The 14,969-nt window shown below is 36.6% G+C and overlaps 1 protein-coding gene across 1 annotated transcript in view; it reads left to right on the top strand.

Annotated features, from left to right (window-relative positions):
• cracr2aa (calcium release activated channel regulator 2Aa) overlaps positions 1-14,969 on the top strand; it is a 198,086-nt gene that overhangs the window by 94,343 nt on the left and 88,774 nt on the right. The window contains exon 3 of the mRNA XM_039760762.1: positions 323-676. Coding sequence (XP_039616696.1) covers positions 473-676 — 204 coding nt within the window. The 5' untranslated portion in view covers positions 323-472. The remainder of the gene's footprint in view (positions 1-322; positions 677-14,969) is intronic.

Here is a 14,969-nt window from a genome sequence, read left to right on the forward strand (position 1 = left end):
CTATGGGTTAGGCACAACAAGTCAAATGAGTTATGTAATTCTTTAAAAAAAAAAAGGAGGATACTGGATGTTTACACACAAAGTTATTGTGTATATTTTAAAATTGTGCTAATAACAAATGTTAGAACTAGTTTTCTTATCAGTTAGTTCAGTTTTTAATGCATTTGCATATCAGAAGCAGTCTTTTGCTTCCATCTTTTTATTTTCTTTTTAAATGGGTGTAGTAACAGCTTTGTAAATTACCCATTGTGTAGTCCATTTTACACAGAAAGAATATGGAAGGATTCTTGAAAAAGCCTTTTTTTTCTCCCTACTCTCCTAGGTTCCGCTGACTAATTAAAGAGGCGGTTGCTAAGAGATGATGAGCGGTGTGGCTGAGGCTCTGTGATGTGCTTTTGTACCAATCCTCGGTACTTGGGGTTTGTGAATTGAATTTGAAGCACTAAAGAGAAAAAAAGGCAACTAAAGTAGCATGGCAACTTTAACAGACACCTGCCTAGTCAAGCCTGCGAGAAGCAGTATCACCAAAGGGGACAGCGTCTCATCTCTTAGTGTACCCTGGGCTGAAACCGAACATCCAGAGACTGGGCAGTTAAACATGCTGGAAAAAGCACGTGAATTCTTTCAGATATGTGATGTTGAAGATAAAGGATTCATCACTCGGCGGGATATGCAGGTAAGATGTGTAAAACTTCTCTTCTGTCATATATTTTTTTCAGCTTTAAACTTCTGAAAAAATGAATTAAAAATACATGCTTGATTTTCTAAAGTGAAGGCTTAAGTGTTCTTTTTCTTTTAATAAAAAAAAAGTTTGAATTTACTTTTATACAGTTACCGATTGTATTGTACAAGTTGCAACCTAAGAATTATATTGGAAGTGTTTAATACATGCACTGTGAGGATATATAATGTATGTGCTTGATCTTGAGTGTCCTATAATCTTCTTGTATATATTTTATAATATTGAACAGCACTGTGGGTGGTCAGAGTTTATCAGTTCTGTTTGGTTTTCCCTCTGCCCTGAAGCAGGATTATAAATCTTATAATTTTAATGTAATGTGTAATGTGTTTTTTTTTTTTTTACAAATTCTCTTAAAAATGCAATTGGTTTGTAGTAATTATGCACAATAAAATCTTTAACACCCTTCTATATTTTTCATTAAAACTTTTTACATTCATTTAGTTAGTAATGTGAAAATATATATTTTTTGTTTTGTGGGATTTAGTTTGCTTCTCCTTAAGAGTAGTAATAATAATAGTAATAATACACACGTAAGCCTGATGACCCTATCTAGGTACAGACGACCTCGGTCAGTCATTTTTTGAAGTTTTGTACTTTACTAGAAATAGATCAAAACATCAAATATATCACAAAACAGCAGTATTAGCACATTGTGAAGATTGTTTATTAAAAAGGGGCTATGTGATAGAGAAGATTGCAGTGCTACAACAGATGACAAACAAATCCTATATAAAATATATTCCTGGAGACATAGTAACATAAAGAAACAAACAAATAAAACAGCTGCTTTTCGATCCCTTGTTTTGCTTATTAATTTATGGTTTTGTTTTGATTTTTTTTCCTCTCTAATATATAACTCCCTAAATATGCCTTTGATATTGAGCTCTTTTACGTGCTGAAGTGGTTTCTGTGAGAAGTATTGCCCTTTGATCAGTTGTTTACGGCTGTGTGCTTGATTATACTTATTTTGGTCATGTTTTGAGTAATTTTTCCCAGTGATAATTGAAATTAATATTTGTTTTAAAGTAATAGATGCACCAAGTATGATTTAGTTTCAGCTGATATTCTAGGCAACAAATATAAACCCTTTTAAGTCTTACTTTGTGTTTAGGATCATTTTGAAGACTGACATTTTCTTTTTAACGGTAAAATTTTCTTTGAAAATGGAGCACCCTGTCAACCAGTAGGTTACATAGAACTAAAATACAGTTCATCTGAGTTACTGAATGCATATCATATTATTTTAGTATTAGGTGATTAATAGATTTGTTTTAAAAATTAACTCTTCAAGGTTTTACCTACAGGTTTATATTTATATCAATGTTAATTGTTCATCTTTTAAATATTCTGCTATCTAATGCAGTGCAGAGTCAAAATAATTCACTGTACTAACTCAACGTGTTGGATTTTAAAAGCTTACTGTGCTAATTCTAGATTGATAGATGATATACGGGATTCATCCCTTTGACATTAGTAAACATTGATGCACCTATCTGTTTTCCTTTTGTACACCCTTTGTGCAGTTCAATACCATTATTGGAAAGATAGCGTAAAAGTAAATTCATATTTCTTTCAGATTTTTTAAGATTTGTTTATTGAGCAGCATATTTGTTACTATTTGTACATTACACCTAGAGAGCCATGGGTTCAAATTCTCAACTCTGTGTAGAGATTGGACTCTACATACATTTATATGGATTTTCTGTTGGTACTGTACCTTGTGTTAAGATGAGCAATTTTAAAATGGATGCATTGATTTTAACTCCAACATGGTTTATTTTCTACATTTACAGATGATTTACCATTCTGCTACAAAAAAAAAAAGAAATATTTGTCATTTTCTTATGCTATTTAGTCAATTAATGTGAGAGACTCAGAACTAACCTAATATCTTTGCAGCAGGACAGGAACTAACCTTGAATTGGACGCTAGTCCAGCTTTAGGCACATTCAGCCTCTATACCGGGCCAGTTTACAGTCACAAATTATAGTACCCTGAACTTCTTTGGCATGTGAGAAGCCCTCAAATGAATTAGGGAATACAAGTGTGAACATAGATAGAACCTGCAATTTCCGTAAACTAACTTAGTTGGCATCTGAACCCAGGTTCTGGATCTGTTAAGGTAGGAGTGCTGATCAATACTTTTTTTGACCTCCTTAATTGTCCTAAGAAAGTTTAGTTTAAAATAGGAGATATTGATTCAATATATTAATTTAAATATATTCTAGTTTTTGCATTTATATAAGGGTTTTAGCAAAGTTCTCCCATTTCATGGTTTCCTCTTTCCCAGTTCAATTCTTCATTAAATTTGTGTGCATTTTTAATTTTAAGCAGATTCAATAATATTTTTTGTAAACATTTGTATTGATTTTTAAGAAAACATGAGAATAGACAAATTAGAAATATCACAAATGTCAAAAAGAAAAATTCCCAGATCAGTAAATGAATAAATGGGTGGGATGATTAGATCTCTGAAGAAGAAATGTAATCTATCTTTTTTTTATCTGTATTATATAATATACCTGCATTGCTTAATTTTGTATTACATAGTATTTTTTGATAAATGTCCTAATTTGTTTAGTATCAAGAAATTGAGTTGGGGCACCTAACACATTTGCCCACTATTTTAATACAATAAACACTCTGATGTGACCCTCCATGCCAGGCATTCCCCAGATCACTTGTAAAGGAGTGAATGTAGATCCCCAAAGATGTGCTTACTCCTTTTACAGTGTTTGACTCTCGGAATTCTGTAGTATATTCATCAAAAGCAATGGTATGGTGTTTTCTGAAAAAAAAAAAAATTCCTAATCATTTGTCATGGCTTGTCAATATAAAATCCCATTTAACTAGAATCTATGCATCTGCTCATTGGCACCAATTTTTCTCCTTTAGAGTCATAAGTCAGTAAAAGCATCACTGGGTGCAAGGCAAGATCCAGTCTGTCCACACAAATATCTACACACACTAACACCAGACCAATTGAAATGAACCTAGCATGTCCGTGTTTGCAAACAAAAAAAGCTAAAGGTCAAAGTGAAACCATTGTGAACTTGGCAAGAATGTGCGAAGCTGCTTATCCCATTTTAATATGGAAAACCAGATTTTAACTTCCTAGCAACTGAAACAAGACAAAAATTAAGCTTGAGTGGAAACAGAAACAATCAAGTTTCCAGTGATACTAGTTTTCTTTTTTTTTCCATTAAAATATGCTAGTGATTGGTTACTGCATTTGCAATATAGAAAGTCTGAATGAATAACTATTCTAACAAGTCCAATATGTACTCGATTAGACCTGTGCATTTTAATCTCTTACAGCCATACACATTATTAGACTCTTTGCTGAAAAGGTGAATGTGCTGTACTGTATGCCAAATAGTTTTTGAGAAAACAATACATTAGAAATAAGAATTATCAGGCACAAATTTAAAAATATATATGTTTAAGGTAACTAGATGGTGTACAGTGAAAGAACATTCATGACTCTCCATATATCCAGTATGAGTCGCATGAAAACTATTGTGAAACTAAATCACCAAAATGAGCACTGCCGCTACACCCTACACATGTTCTGTTTTACAAAAGCAGAGCAATCGGCTAATTTAAAGTGCCTCTTTCACTGTTCGAGGAAACAACCCACACCTAGTGATAGCAGCTGTGCTGTGGCCAAGCTCTCTTTTATGTTTTTTGTCTGTCTGCATTAAACTTGGAACACATTAATTGGAAAAGCATCAGTGATATGCTTTAACCAGACAGCGTTCTTCAACTTGCATAACAGAAGAAAAGGTTCATTTCATATATACAGAAATGTAGCATTACTGAACTTTCATCTTATTTTAGCACATGTATGTTCTTGATGAAATTTGACTCAATTTATTGATAAACTAGCTGTTCCCCGTGGCTCTGCCCGCGTAGTAGTGAAACAGGACAAACTTTAAAAATCAATTACAAATTTTTGAAAAAATGCAATAATTTGTATTGAAAAGAATTTATATATTGATAGCTTTCGTATCCGAGGGCCTCTTGAGATACAATATTTTTGGTTTTGCTATCGGGGTGACAATATAGCTGTGATCTCTTTGCCAAAAATGGGAAAAGGTTTCTCAGGCCAAGCAGAAGGTAGGTGCACTCCAAAATCAAACATTGACACTGTATCTGATTGTGTTCAGCTGTGACGGGAGAGCATCCCCCATGTGAGGAGAACAGCACGTGGCCGTAATATCTCTGCCAGTGAGCAGGTATCCTCTAAAACACACGTAGCTGTGATCTCTCTCTCAAAAACATCAAATGTTAGTCTTTAACAGTCACTAGATGATGATGTCTGCTGAACAAACAGATCTCAGTAGCTAAACGGAGGCAAGGTACACGAGAGGTAGAGCGACTAGAACAGAGGCTAGCACATGAAATGAGGAGGGCCCTGCCTTGTTCCCTACTCCTGAGGTCTCGCCTCCCCTACCCCTCGGCCCGCAACCTGTCTCTTGGATTTGTGCGAATAAATTGGTTTCACAACCGAACTATAATACTTAGTGCAAAATCAACCGGATTGTTCAAGCAAATTATAGAAGCAGTTCTCTCGTGAAAAGAGAACAGACATACTGACAAATGTTGGATTTTATTTATATAGATAGATACTTTATTAATATATATATATATATATATATATATATATATATATATACACAATAATCCTCACTATATCGCGCTTCGACTTTCGCAGATTCACTCTATCACGAATTTTAAATGTAAGCATATCTAAATATATATCACGGATTTTTCGCTGGTTCGCAGATTTCTGCGGACAATGGGTCTTTTAATTTATGGTACATGCTTCCTCAGTTTGTTTGCCCAGTTATTTTCATACAAGGGACGCTATTGGCGGATGGCTTAGAAGCTACCCAATCAGAGCATGTATTACATATTAACTAAAACTCCTCAATGATATAAGATATGCATATCGCGCGGTGCTTGATTGTTTGCTTGTCTCTGCCTCTATCTCACCCTCTCTGACATTCTCTGCGCCTGACGGAGGGGGTTTGAGCAGAGGGGCTCTTTGCACAGAGGCTGTTTGCCTAGTGGATACGGACGCTCCTCTAAGAAATGCCGCTTTATCGCGGTGCTTCGCATATTTAAAAGCACACGTATTGATTTTGTGATTGTTTGCTTTAATCTCACGCTCTCTCTCTCTCTCTCTCTCTCTCTCTGACGTTCTCTGCGCCTGACGGAGGAGATGTGAGCAGAGGGGCTGTTTGCTTAGAAGATACTGGCACTCCTCTAAAAAAATGCCGCTTTATTGCGGTGCTTCGGAATACTTAAAAGCACACGTATTGATTTTTTGATTGTTTGCTTTTCTTTGCGAGCGAGCTCTCTCTCTCTCTCTCTCTCTCACTCTGAAATTCTCTGCTCCTGATGCGGGCACTCCTTTGAAGAGAAGAAATATTTGCATTCTTTTAATTGTGAGAAAGAAGAAAGAAGATCTCTGTCTTGTCATGGAGCACAGTTTAAACTTTGACTAAAGGGTGTTATTTCATGTCTAGAGCACTCTAATAATGTTAACTGTGTGGGAGAGTTTATAAGGGCTAAAAATATAGAAAAATAACCATACAAACATATGGTTTCTACTTCGCGGATTTTCATCTATCGCGGGGGGTTCTGGAATGCAACCCCCGCGATCGAGAAGGGATTACTGTATATATATATATATATATATATATATATATATATATATATATCCTCTTTAATAAAACCCCTGTGTGCGTCCAGGTGTCCGTGTGTGTGTGTGTCTTCTGGTGAAGTGCACATGTGCGGGCCGCGCCGCACATCACACCATGCCCCGCCTATGTGCTCGGCACAGTGGACGCACACACACTGGAAGCTGGGCACACAGTGAATGGCCTAGCTGCTGCCGCGCATGATAAGCAAATAAAGCACACACAGTGAATGGCTTTGCGACGGCCACACATGATAAGAAATAAAGGACACCATTGCTAGGGAGAGTGCTGATTGGGTAGTCGTGGCCGCGCACATAAAATCCGTTGCTGGGGAGACGCCACACATTAAATAATCAGCTGCACACCCCCACATACTGTATTAAAATACTTGCTGGGGAACTGCACAGTACTTGCTGGGGAGACGCCACGGGCACGATTATAAGCAGCATGCCACACATTACATCAGTTGCTGGGGACACTGCTGATTGCCCACTGTTGTAACATAAAATTAAAGTCATATTACGGACATCAAAGCCAGTATTACTGTCAGAGAAAATGACAGGCATTTTATGGAAATACAAACCAGTATTACTGTGAGAGAAAATTAAAGACACAATACAGTAATGCATATTACAGCCACATACAAGCCAGTATTACTGTAGGAGAAAATATTACGGACATATCTACTAACAACATGCCACCCAAAAAAAGGACATGTCAAGTAGGACAAAAGACACAGACAATCAAATCCTATATAAGCAACATCTCCTGGAAGAACGTTCAGCTCTACAAGTAAACATCAACAAAAGAAAGGCTGAAAGGCAAAGAAAAATGCGAGCAAATAGATCGATTGAAGAAAAAGAAAATGACCGTCAGAAAAATACTAAAAGAGAAAGATTTAGAAGAACAAACCTTGGAAAAAGTTGCCATTTACTTGCCAGAACCAGTATTCAGCCACGGTCAGTTATATGTTGCATTATCAAGAGTTAGAAGTTTTCCAGATGTTGCTGTCAAGGTTGTAGAGATTCCTGAACAAGGCAAACTGTTGCCAAACTCAGACAGAATATTTACAAGAAATGTTGTCTATAATGAAATTGTACAGAAAAATTTCATGAGGTAAAAAATAGAAAGTTTTACCTAAATATCATCTTCAGATATTGTTTCTTACAGATTGTTACAAATTTTTACACGAAGGCAATATTAATTATACTTACTGTATTGTCATAGACGTTTCTGTTTTATTTTTATTATTATTTTACTTTAAGCTTCTTGCAAAAATATTTTTGACAAAAAAAAAATTAAGACAAGAAACAGAATGAGGTCAAGGTCCCTTGTCATTTAATATAGACTGTTCCTACAAATGTTTATACACTACTGTTCTAGCGCCCATTATTGTAACAGGCTTAATGTCTAGTAATATATAATATATAAAGAGAGAGAAATGAACCATAGGCACAAAAAGAAAACAGTCAGATTTGCAGATGGACCAGCTTCGTCCCACTAGGAAATGTGAAAAAGCAGGTAGGGAGTAGAATCAATCCAAATTCAGACTCCAGTTTTTGTTCAGTACAGAAATGTAAGGTCCAAGCCTATTCTGGCTTCAATGGATAATCTGGCAGAACTCAAGGGGAACAGTGGGTTATGTGTGGAAGAAACAAGCTTGTAGTCACAGGTCTGATAAGTCACTTCAGCCAGAGAGGTTTCCCTTTGGCTCAACATGCTTTCCACTCTGTATGGAGTGCTTCTTAGTTGCCCAGTGTGGGAATCTTGCCATTGGAACGGAGCTGAATGATGAGAATCAAGTTACATGTATATGGCAGGAACCTTACTTGTAGTGGGCACCTATCCATTGTGGAGGATGCTTACACAAATATCCATATCTGCCCCGTTTAGATTTGTCATTAAGCCTAACAAAATGTATCTTGGACTGTGGCCAGAACCTAAAGTATGCAGAGTACATATTGTGTAGACCTCACTCATATTGCACCTCACACAGAGAGCAAACTGGAGTTCTTTGAGGCAGCAGTGCTATACATGTACCCCTTACTTTAGGAAGTGCCTTTCACATTGAGTACTGCCAAGACTATTTATAAAGCAAACAAGAATAAAGTAAAAAGCAACCCTAGATTACAAGATACTGTAATTTATTTCTTAACAGTGTCTCACTGTGCGACCCTGAACAAGTCACATAACCTGTCTAGGCTTGTATTGTGTGCAGGTCATTTTAAATGAAACTGTCTTGTCAAGTTAAAAATAATTTCTTTTTCTCCTAATTTAAATATTCCAATTTAAAAAGTATGTTTGCTGACAACATTGCTGGTGTACTGATATGAGTTCAGCAAATAATGCGATAAGCTTCTGACATCTGTTATTAGCTTTATTAAAGAGTTTACATGAGATGCTCTGATTTAAACACACACAGTAAAAACCACCATTTTTAACTGTATACTTTGGGTAGAAAAACAAATAAAAATATTAGTCGATGATCTAATACACTAGGGTTACAAAGCCAACACCACTGAAATATTCCAAGATTGATGTGCCTTACCGTAGGTTTCTTTCATTTAGCCATTGAATGTATGTAAACAAATCATAAAAGAGTAGCCTTTCAGGTGCTTCAGTTAGTAATATTTGAGGATTTTCTATCTTGCATTGCTAATGTCAGTTCTTAGCTACAATTCGTGATGGTTTAGGTTAGTGCTTTCTGTTGTAAACATGCTAGCAGGTTTGGGATCAATGTCCTGCTGCATAGCCTGATATACATTTCACTTTCAGCTCCCATTGCTATACTACAGTGCATTTCCTACAAAATTCTATGAAACACTAGCATTTCTTTTAAAGGTAGTAAGTCATTCATGCAGTTTGTGTCTTCAGGAATAATGATATTCGTGTAACCCCTAAATCTTCTACTTTTGACTTTTGCATCCATTAAACCTCACTCCAGAAATACTAAGACTGAAGCCAAGAAGTACATTTTCATTTAAAGAAGAAACCTGAACAAACGATTGAGTCATTTAGTTGAAGCAGACACTCCAAAAATATTTAAAAAGTGTCGGATATGATATCAGGGCAGCTTGATATTAGCTAACCAAAACTGGACTGAATGTTCTCCACTCATTTGTCAAACGTCTTATGTTCTGAAGAGTTTAAATGCTTTATGAAAAAGAGGTGGGCATCATCTTTTTTATTAAAAAGTGATTTTTGCAATAGATTCGATTGTTACATGCTGCTTTTCTGATGGTTGAGCTAAAAATATCTTTAACGGATAAGATATCTTTAAAGAAGTAATTCAAAAAAAGATTAACAATGGGAAAAAAACAGATTTGAAGTTTGCAATAGGGTTTAATGTTTTTAAACTGAATTTTCAATTTTGAAACATTTCATAGTTTTAATCAAATGCAAACCTTGGCATACTGTATATTTAAAATATTTACACACTGTTGGTAAATTTTTCTCCTTCTGAGAGAACTTTCAAATACTGACTACTTTTTATGTCTTAGCAGTGGCATATCCAGGAAGTAGGTTTTAATTATCCTAAATGCCATGTAATATGCCAATGAGAAGCCAGTTTTCTGGAAAAAAAATGAAAAGCTAGTGTCCTCCAGTAGGATCTGTGATCAATTGCTCTCCTACCAGTCTGGTTTTACGCTTAAGAAGTCTGCCATCAATCATATCCTGGTACTGAGGTTCTCATGGAGTGCTAAAGTGAATATCAGCAGAGTTTCTTTGCAGCTTTTGTAAAGCATTCAATTCAGCTGATCGAACTGCCCTGTGGTACATCCTGAGTCTTCGTGGGATCCCCTCAAGGTTGCTAGATATCATGGCCGGCCTATACACTGATACTGTGAGTGCAGTGCATAGTGGAGGCAGAACCTCTGCGTTTTTCCCAGTTGATTCTGGGGTTTGTCAGAGGTATGTTCTTGCCCCTACTCTGTTCATTGCCTGCGTGGACTGGGTATTGGACAAGGTCGAAGGGTCCAGCGGCTGTGGAACATCTGGTGGTGAAGAAAGATTCAGTGATCTTGACTTTTCTGATGATGCTGTGATCTTCGTGCAGTCAGTGGAGGCTCTGATCGGTGCTCTTGAGAGACTGAGAGAGGAATCTGAGTGTCTGGGCTTGCGAGTATCCTTGATGAAAAACAAGATCTAGGCCTTTAATGACCTCTTTGGTACAGCCAACAGCAGTGTGTTTGTCTGTGGAGAGAGTGTTGACAACAGGTTTACTTACCTTGGAAGTCACTTTCAGTGACATTCAGTAGATGGATTGGGAGAGCATGGGGGGGTCATGAGATTGTTGGAAACGGTTGTGTGGTGCTCTCGATATCTATGCAAAAGGACGAAGGTCCAAGTCTTCAGCATCCTGGTGCTTCCTGTTTTGATATATGGTTGTGAGACATGGACGCTATCCAGTGACCTGAGACAAAGACTGGACTCCTTCGGTCCTGTGTCTCTTTGGAGAAACCTTGAGTACCACTGGTTTGACTTTGTCGATTGAACAGTTGCTCATGGACTCCCAAATGAGGCACATTACCTGCATTATGAGAGAGCGTCAGTTATGGCACTAAGGCCATGTGGCGATATTCCTCGAGGGTGATCCAGCTCGCAGGATTCTCATTTTTGAGGACGAGTGGCTGGACCAGGCCAAGTGGTAGCCCACGTCACACCTGGCTGTGGGAGCTAGAGGGTCATTTCCGGAGCTTAGGACTTGACCGCGTGTCTGCCTGGGAGGTTGCCAACCAGGATCCTGAGCTATTTTGTTGTGTGGTGGGTGCAACAACACACCGTACCAGTGCATGCTTCCCAAACTGACCTGACCCACCTTCGCAACGGAAGCACACATTTTTTGTTTTGAGTTATAGAATTAAACTTCCACTATATATAAATATGAGAATATATAGTGCCTGACACAGTGTATACTTGTTTTGAGTAAGTCAGAGTATGCTTAATAAGTATGTGAACAAAGTGAAATAATTACCAGTAATGTGGATGAGAGGGGTGGTGATTGTGCATGACCTTGATAGGAAATTACAAGTGCACCATTAGCTTATCTCATGCTCCGTTAAATTTAAGTGGAATCTCTCAGTTCCTTTTATGAATAACACAGCATGTTGCAATTGGGGGATTATGTTATATTTTGTTTAATGCACTCTTTTACAAAAGTGCAGTATCTCGTACTTATGGAGCCACTTTAAAATTCATGTGGATATACTGTATTTGAAGCAGAACATTACATAACATTTCAGACATTAAAGAGAATGAAAAAGCATTGCAGTGACTTCACATATGTTCTTTTAGCATATCGTATATAAAAGTAATATTCATTAGACTGTGTTTAGCCATGGAAAGGTCCTGTAATGCTGTTTGTAACCTTTTGCCCAGTGCTGCTGTGATATACTCCAGTTCTGCTCAAATTGAATTTGGGTGGTCTGAGAATGTTCTGTTGATATATTTTGTCGTCATAGTATGTTTAATATAGCTGTAGCCTGTTAGGAATCTGTTGGCCTGTTTATGAAGTTACTATGTAGACACCCTTCAAATAAAGTGTTACTGAAATTTGTCACATTATATTAATGTTCTGTATGCATTATTAAGTAAAGCTACCACTTACCACAAAAATATCAGTGCATGCTAATTCAGTCAAGATAAAATCGATATCAAATCGAATCGGGGCATTGTGAATCGGAATTGAATCGAATTGGGACGTCGGCGCAAATTCCCAGCCCTACTAGTTACAGATTATATTGTACATGCCTGACTGTCATTGCTGTAGTTGTAGTACCCACTAGATATCTTAATTATGTCTATGTTGCCAGATGTTCTTTTTATCTGTCTGTCTGTCTTTCTATTGTTGAAAATTAATACAACAGTATTCATTTACCTTATGTTACTTCATTTTTTGTTTGTAAAACATTACATTAGATGCAGGGTTGCTATAACCTGAATTGAACATCATAAGTGCTTCATGCACTGATGATAATGAAATCAATCTTTTGTTCTTTTTATAGAAGGTCAAAAGATTCATTTTACATTTCAGATAGTAAATTCAATGCATAAATGCCCTGAACCTATAAGCAGAGAGTGTACTAATGCAGTTAAAGTAAGTAATGTGACATTTCACACTGTCATTGGCTTATGTTGATTTTAAGCCTTTCCAATACAAGAAAAAAAAATACATTTTCCTGATTTATCCTGCACATATGGTCAGTAGCGACTACAGTTTATTACCATGTGAAATGAGGTTATAGTGTTTAGTGCTTCTGTTTCACACCTCTAGATTCTTGTTTTTTTTTTAGTTATCTTGACTAAGAAAATGAATAAGAGAAATTCCATAGTTTTTAAAATACAATATTTAAAAGGTATTACAGGAAATGCAATATGTGCATCAACCAATAGGTTTTTGATGCAGAATGTTTTCCCAAGTCTAAAATTGTACCTTATGATAAAGTAGTTGTAAATCTGATTTGAAACAAATTACTATTTTAACATGATTCTAAAGGCTTTAATTGGCATTTATTCTAAGTATTCTCATTTGTGGAACTTGGTATTTAATTCTTTCCTGTTGACCAGAGTCCTTGCTTTTTGAATGAATTGTATATGCAAACATAATATGTGTACATAATGTGTCTGTAAGCCTTTTTATTTGTTTATTTAATTTTGTTGAACCATAAAGGGATTAAAGGCATACATCAGATTGAAAGTGAAGAAGATTCCATATGTTTAGCTTTTTTAGAGACTTTAGCAGTCTTCATGCTGTTACTTCCTGCCATAATCAGATTAGTTTATTTATAACAAGCCTGCAGACATGCCTTTTCATGTATTTTATGAGAGCTTACAAAGCAGAGCAACATAAATTTCTGTTCTAGCAAAATGGCAATTATTGTTTAATTTTGATCAGGTCTTTCTAAAGATGAGTAATCAAAACACCTAAGCATGTGAGTTTTTTTTTTTGTTTGTTTAATTAATATTAAAAGGTGTTGTTGGTTCCTGGATCTGTTGTGGTCTGGCTTAGTCAGCATTTTGTTTCATGAGAGGGAAACAAAAACAGTGATGAGGTAGAAATCTGCAGATTTGTTTAATGCAGTGCTATGCTGAGCTTAATAAATGGATATGCTTTAAAGTGTGTTTGAATTTTTGTTTCTTCTTATCTTTGCACTGTGTGGTTTTCTGGTTGTCACTCTGCAACTATTTGTTTTACCCCACTAAAGGTAACAAAAAAATTGTAATGCAAAATATAGTTTTGATATTACTTTGCATTTTTGCAGTTAACAATAGAATTTTGGATATCTCTAATTTTATACAAAATAAACATTCACCAGCCACCTTATTAGGTACACTTTGCTAGTACCGGGTGGAACTCCATTTTGATTTCAGAACTGTTGTAATTCTTTGTGGCATTATCAGGGATTTTGGTCCATATTGACATGATAGTATCACACAGTTGCCGCAGATTTGTCAGCTGCACATCCAGCACATCCCAAAGTTGCTCTGTTGGATTGAGATCTTGTGAATGTGGAGGCCATTTGAGTACAGTGAAGTCATTTTCATGTTCAAGAAACCAGTTTGAGTTGATTTGACCTTTTTGACATGGCACATTATCCTGCTGGAAGTAGCAATCACAAGATTGGGTGCACAGCGGTCATAAAGGGATGGACATGTTCAGCAACATTACAGAGGTAGGCTGTGACATTTAAATACTTCTTTGTACTAAGGGGCCCAAAGTGTGCCAAGAAAATATCCCTCATACCATTATACCACCTACCTGTATTGTTGATACACACAAAGTGAATCCATGCTTTCATGTTGTTGATGCCAAATTCAGACCCTACCATCCATTTCTGTTTTAGCAGAAATCAAGACTCGTCAGACCAGACAACACTTTTCCAATCTTCTGTTGTTCAATTTTGGTGAACCTGTGTGAAATGTTGCCTCAGTTGCCTATTCTTAGCTGACAGGAGTGGTACCCAGTTTGGTCTGCTGCTGTTGTAGCCCATCTGCTTCAAGGTTCAATGTGTTGTGCATTCAGAGATGCTTTTCTGCATACCTCAGTTGTAACGAGTGATTACTTGATTTACTTGCGCCTTTCTATCGACTCAAACCAGTCTGGCCATTCTCCTCTGACAACTGGCATCTGGTATTTTCACCTAGAGAACTACCCTACTCTCTGGATATTTTCCTTTTTTTCGGACCATTTTCTGTAAACCCTAGAGATGGTTATGTGTGAAAATCCCAGTAGATCAACAGTTTCTGAAATACTAATATCAGCCCATCTGGACCAACAACTACGCCATGTTCAAAATCATTTAATCGCCTTTCCTCCCCATTCTAATGCTCAGTTTAACTTTAGCAGGTATTCTTGACAATGTCAACATACCTAAATGCATTGAGTTGCTGCCATGCAATTGGCTGATTAGATATTTGTGTTAACAATCAGTTGAACAAATGTACCTAATAAAGTGGGAGGTGAGTATAGTTAGTCACAGTGTTAGGCTGTAGATCTAAAAACATCATTGGTTTGTTTA

Source organism: Polypterus senegalus, chromosome 8 (assembly GCF_016835505.1).
Source record: "Polypterus senegalus isolate Bchr_013 chromosome 8, ASM1683550v1, whole genome shotgun sequence".
Lineage (NCBI taxonomy): Eukaryota > Metazoa > Chordata > Cladistia > Polypteriformes > Polypteridae > Polypterus > Polypterus senegalus.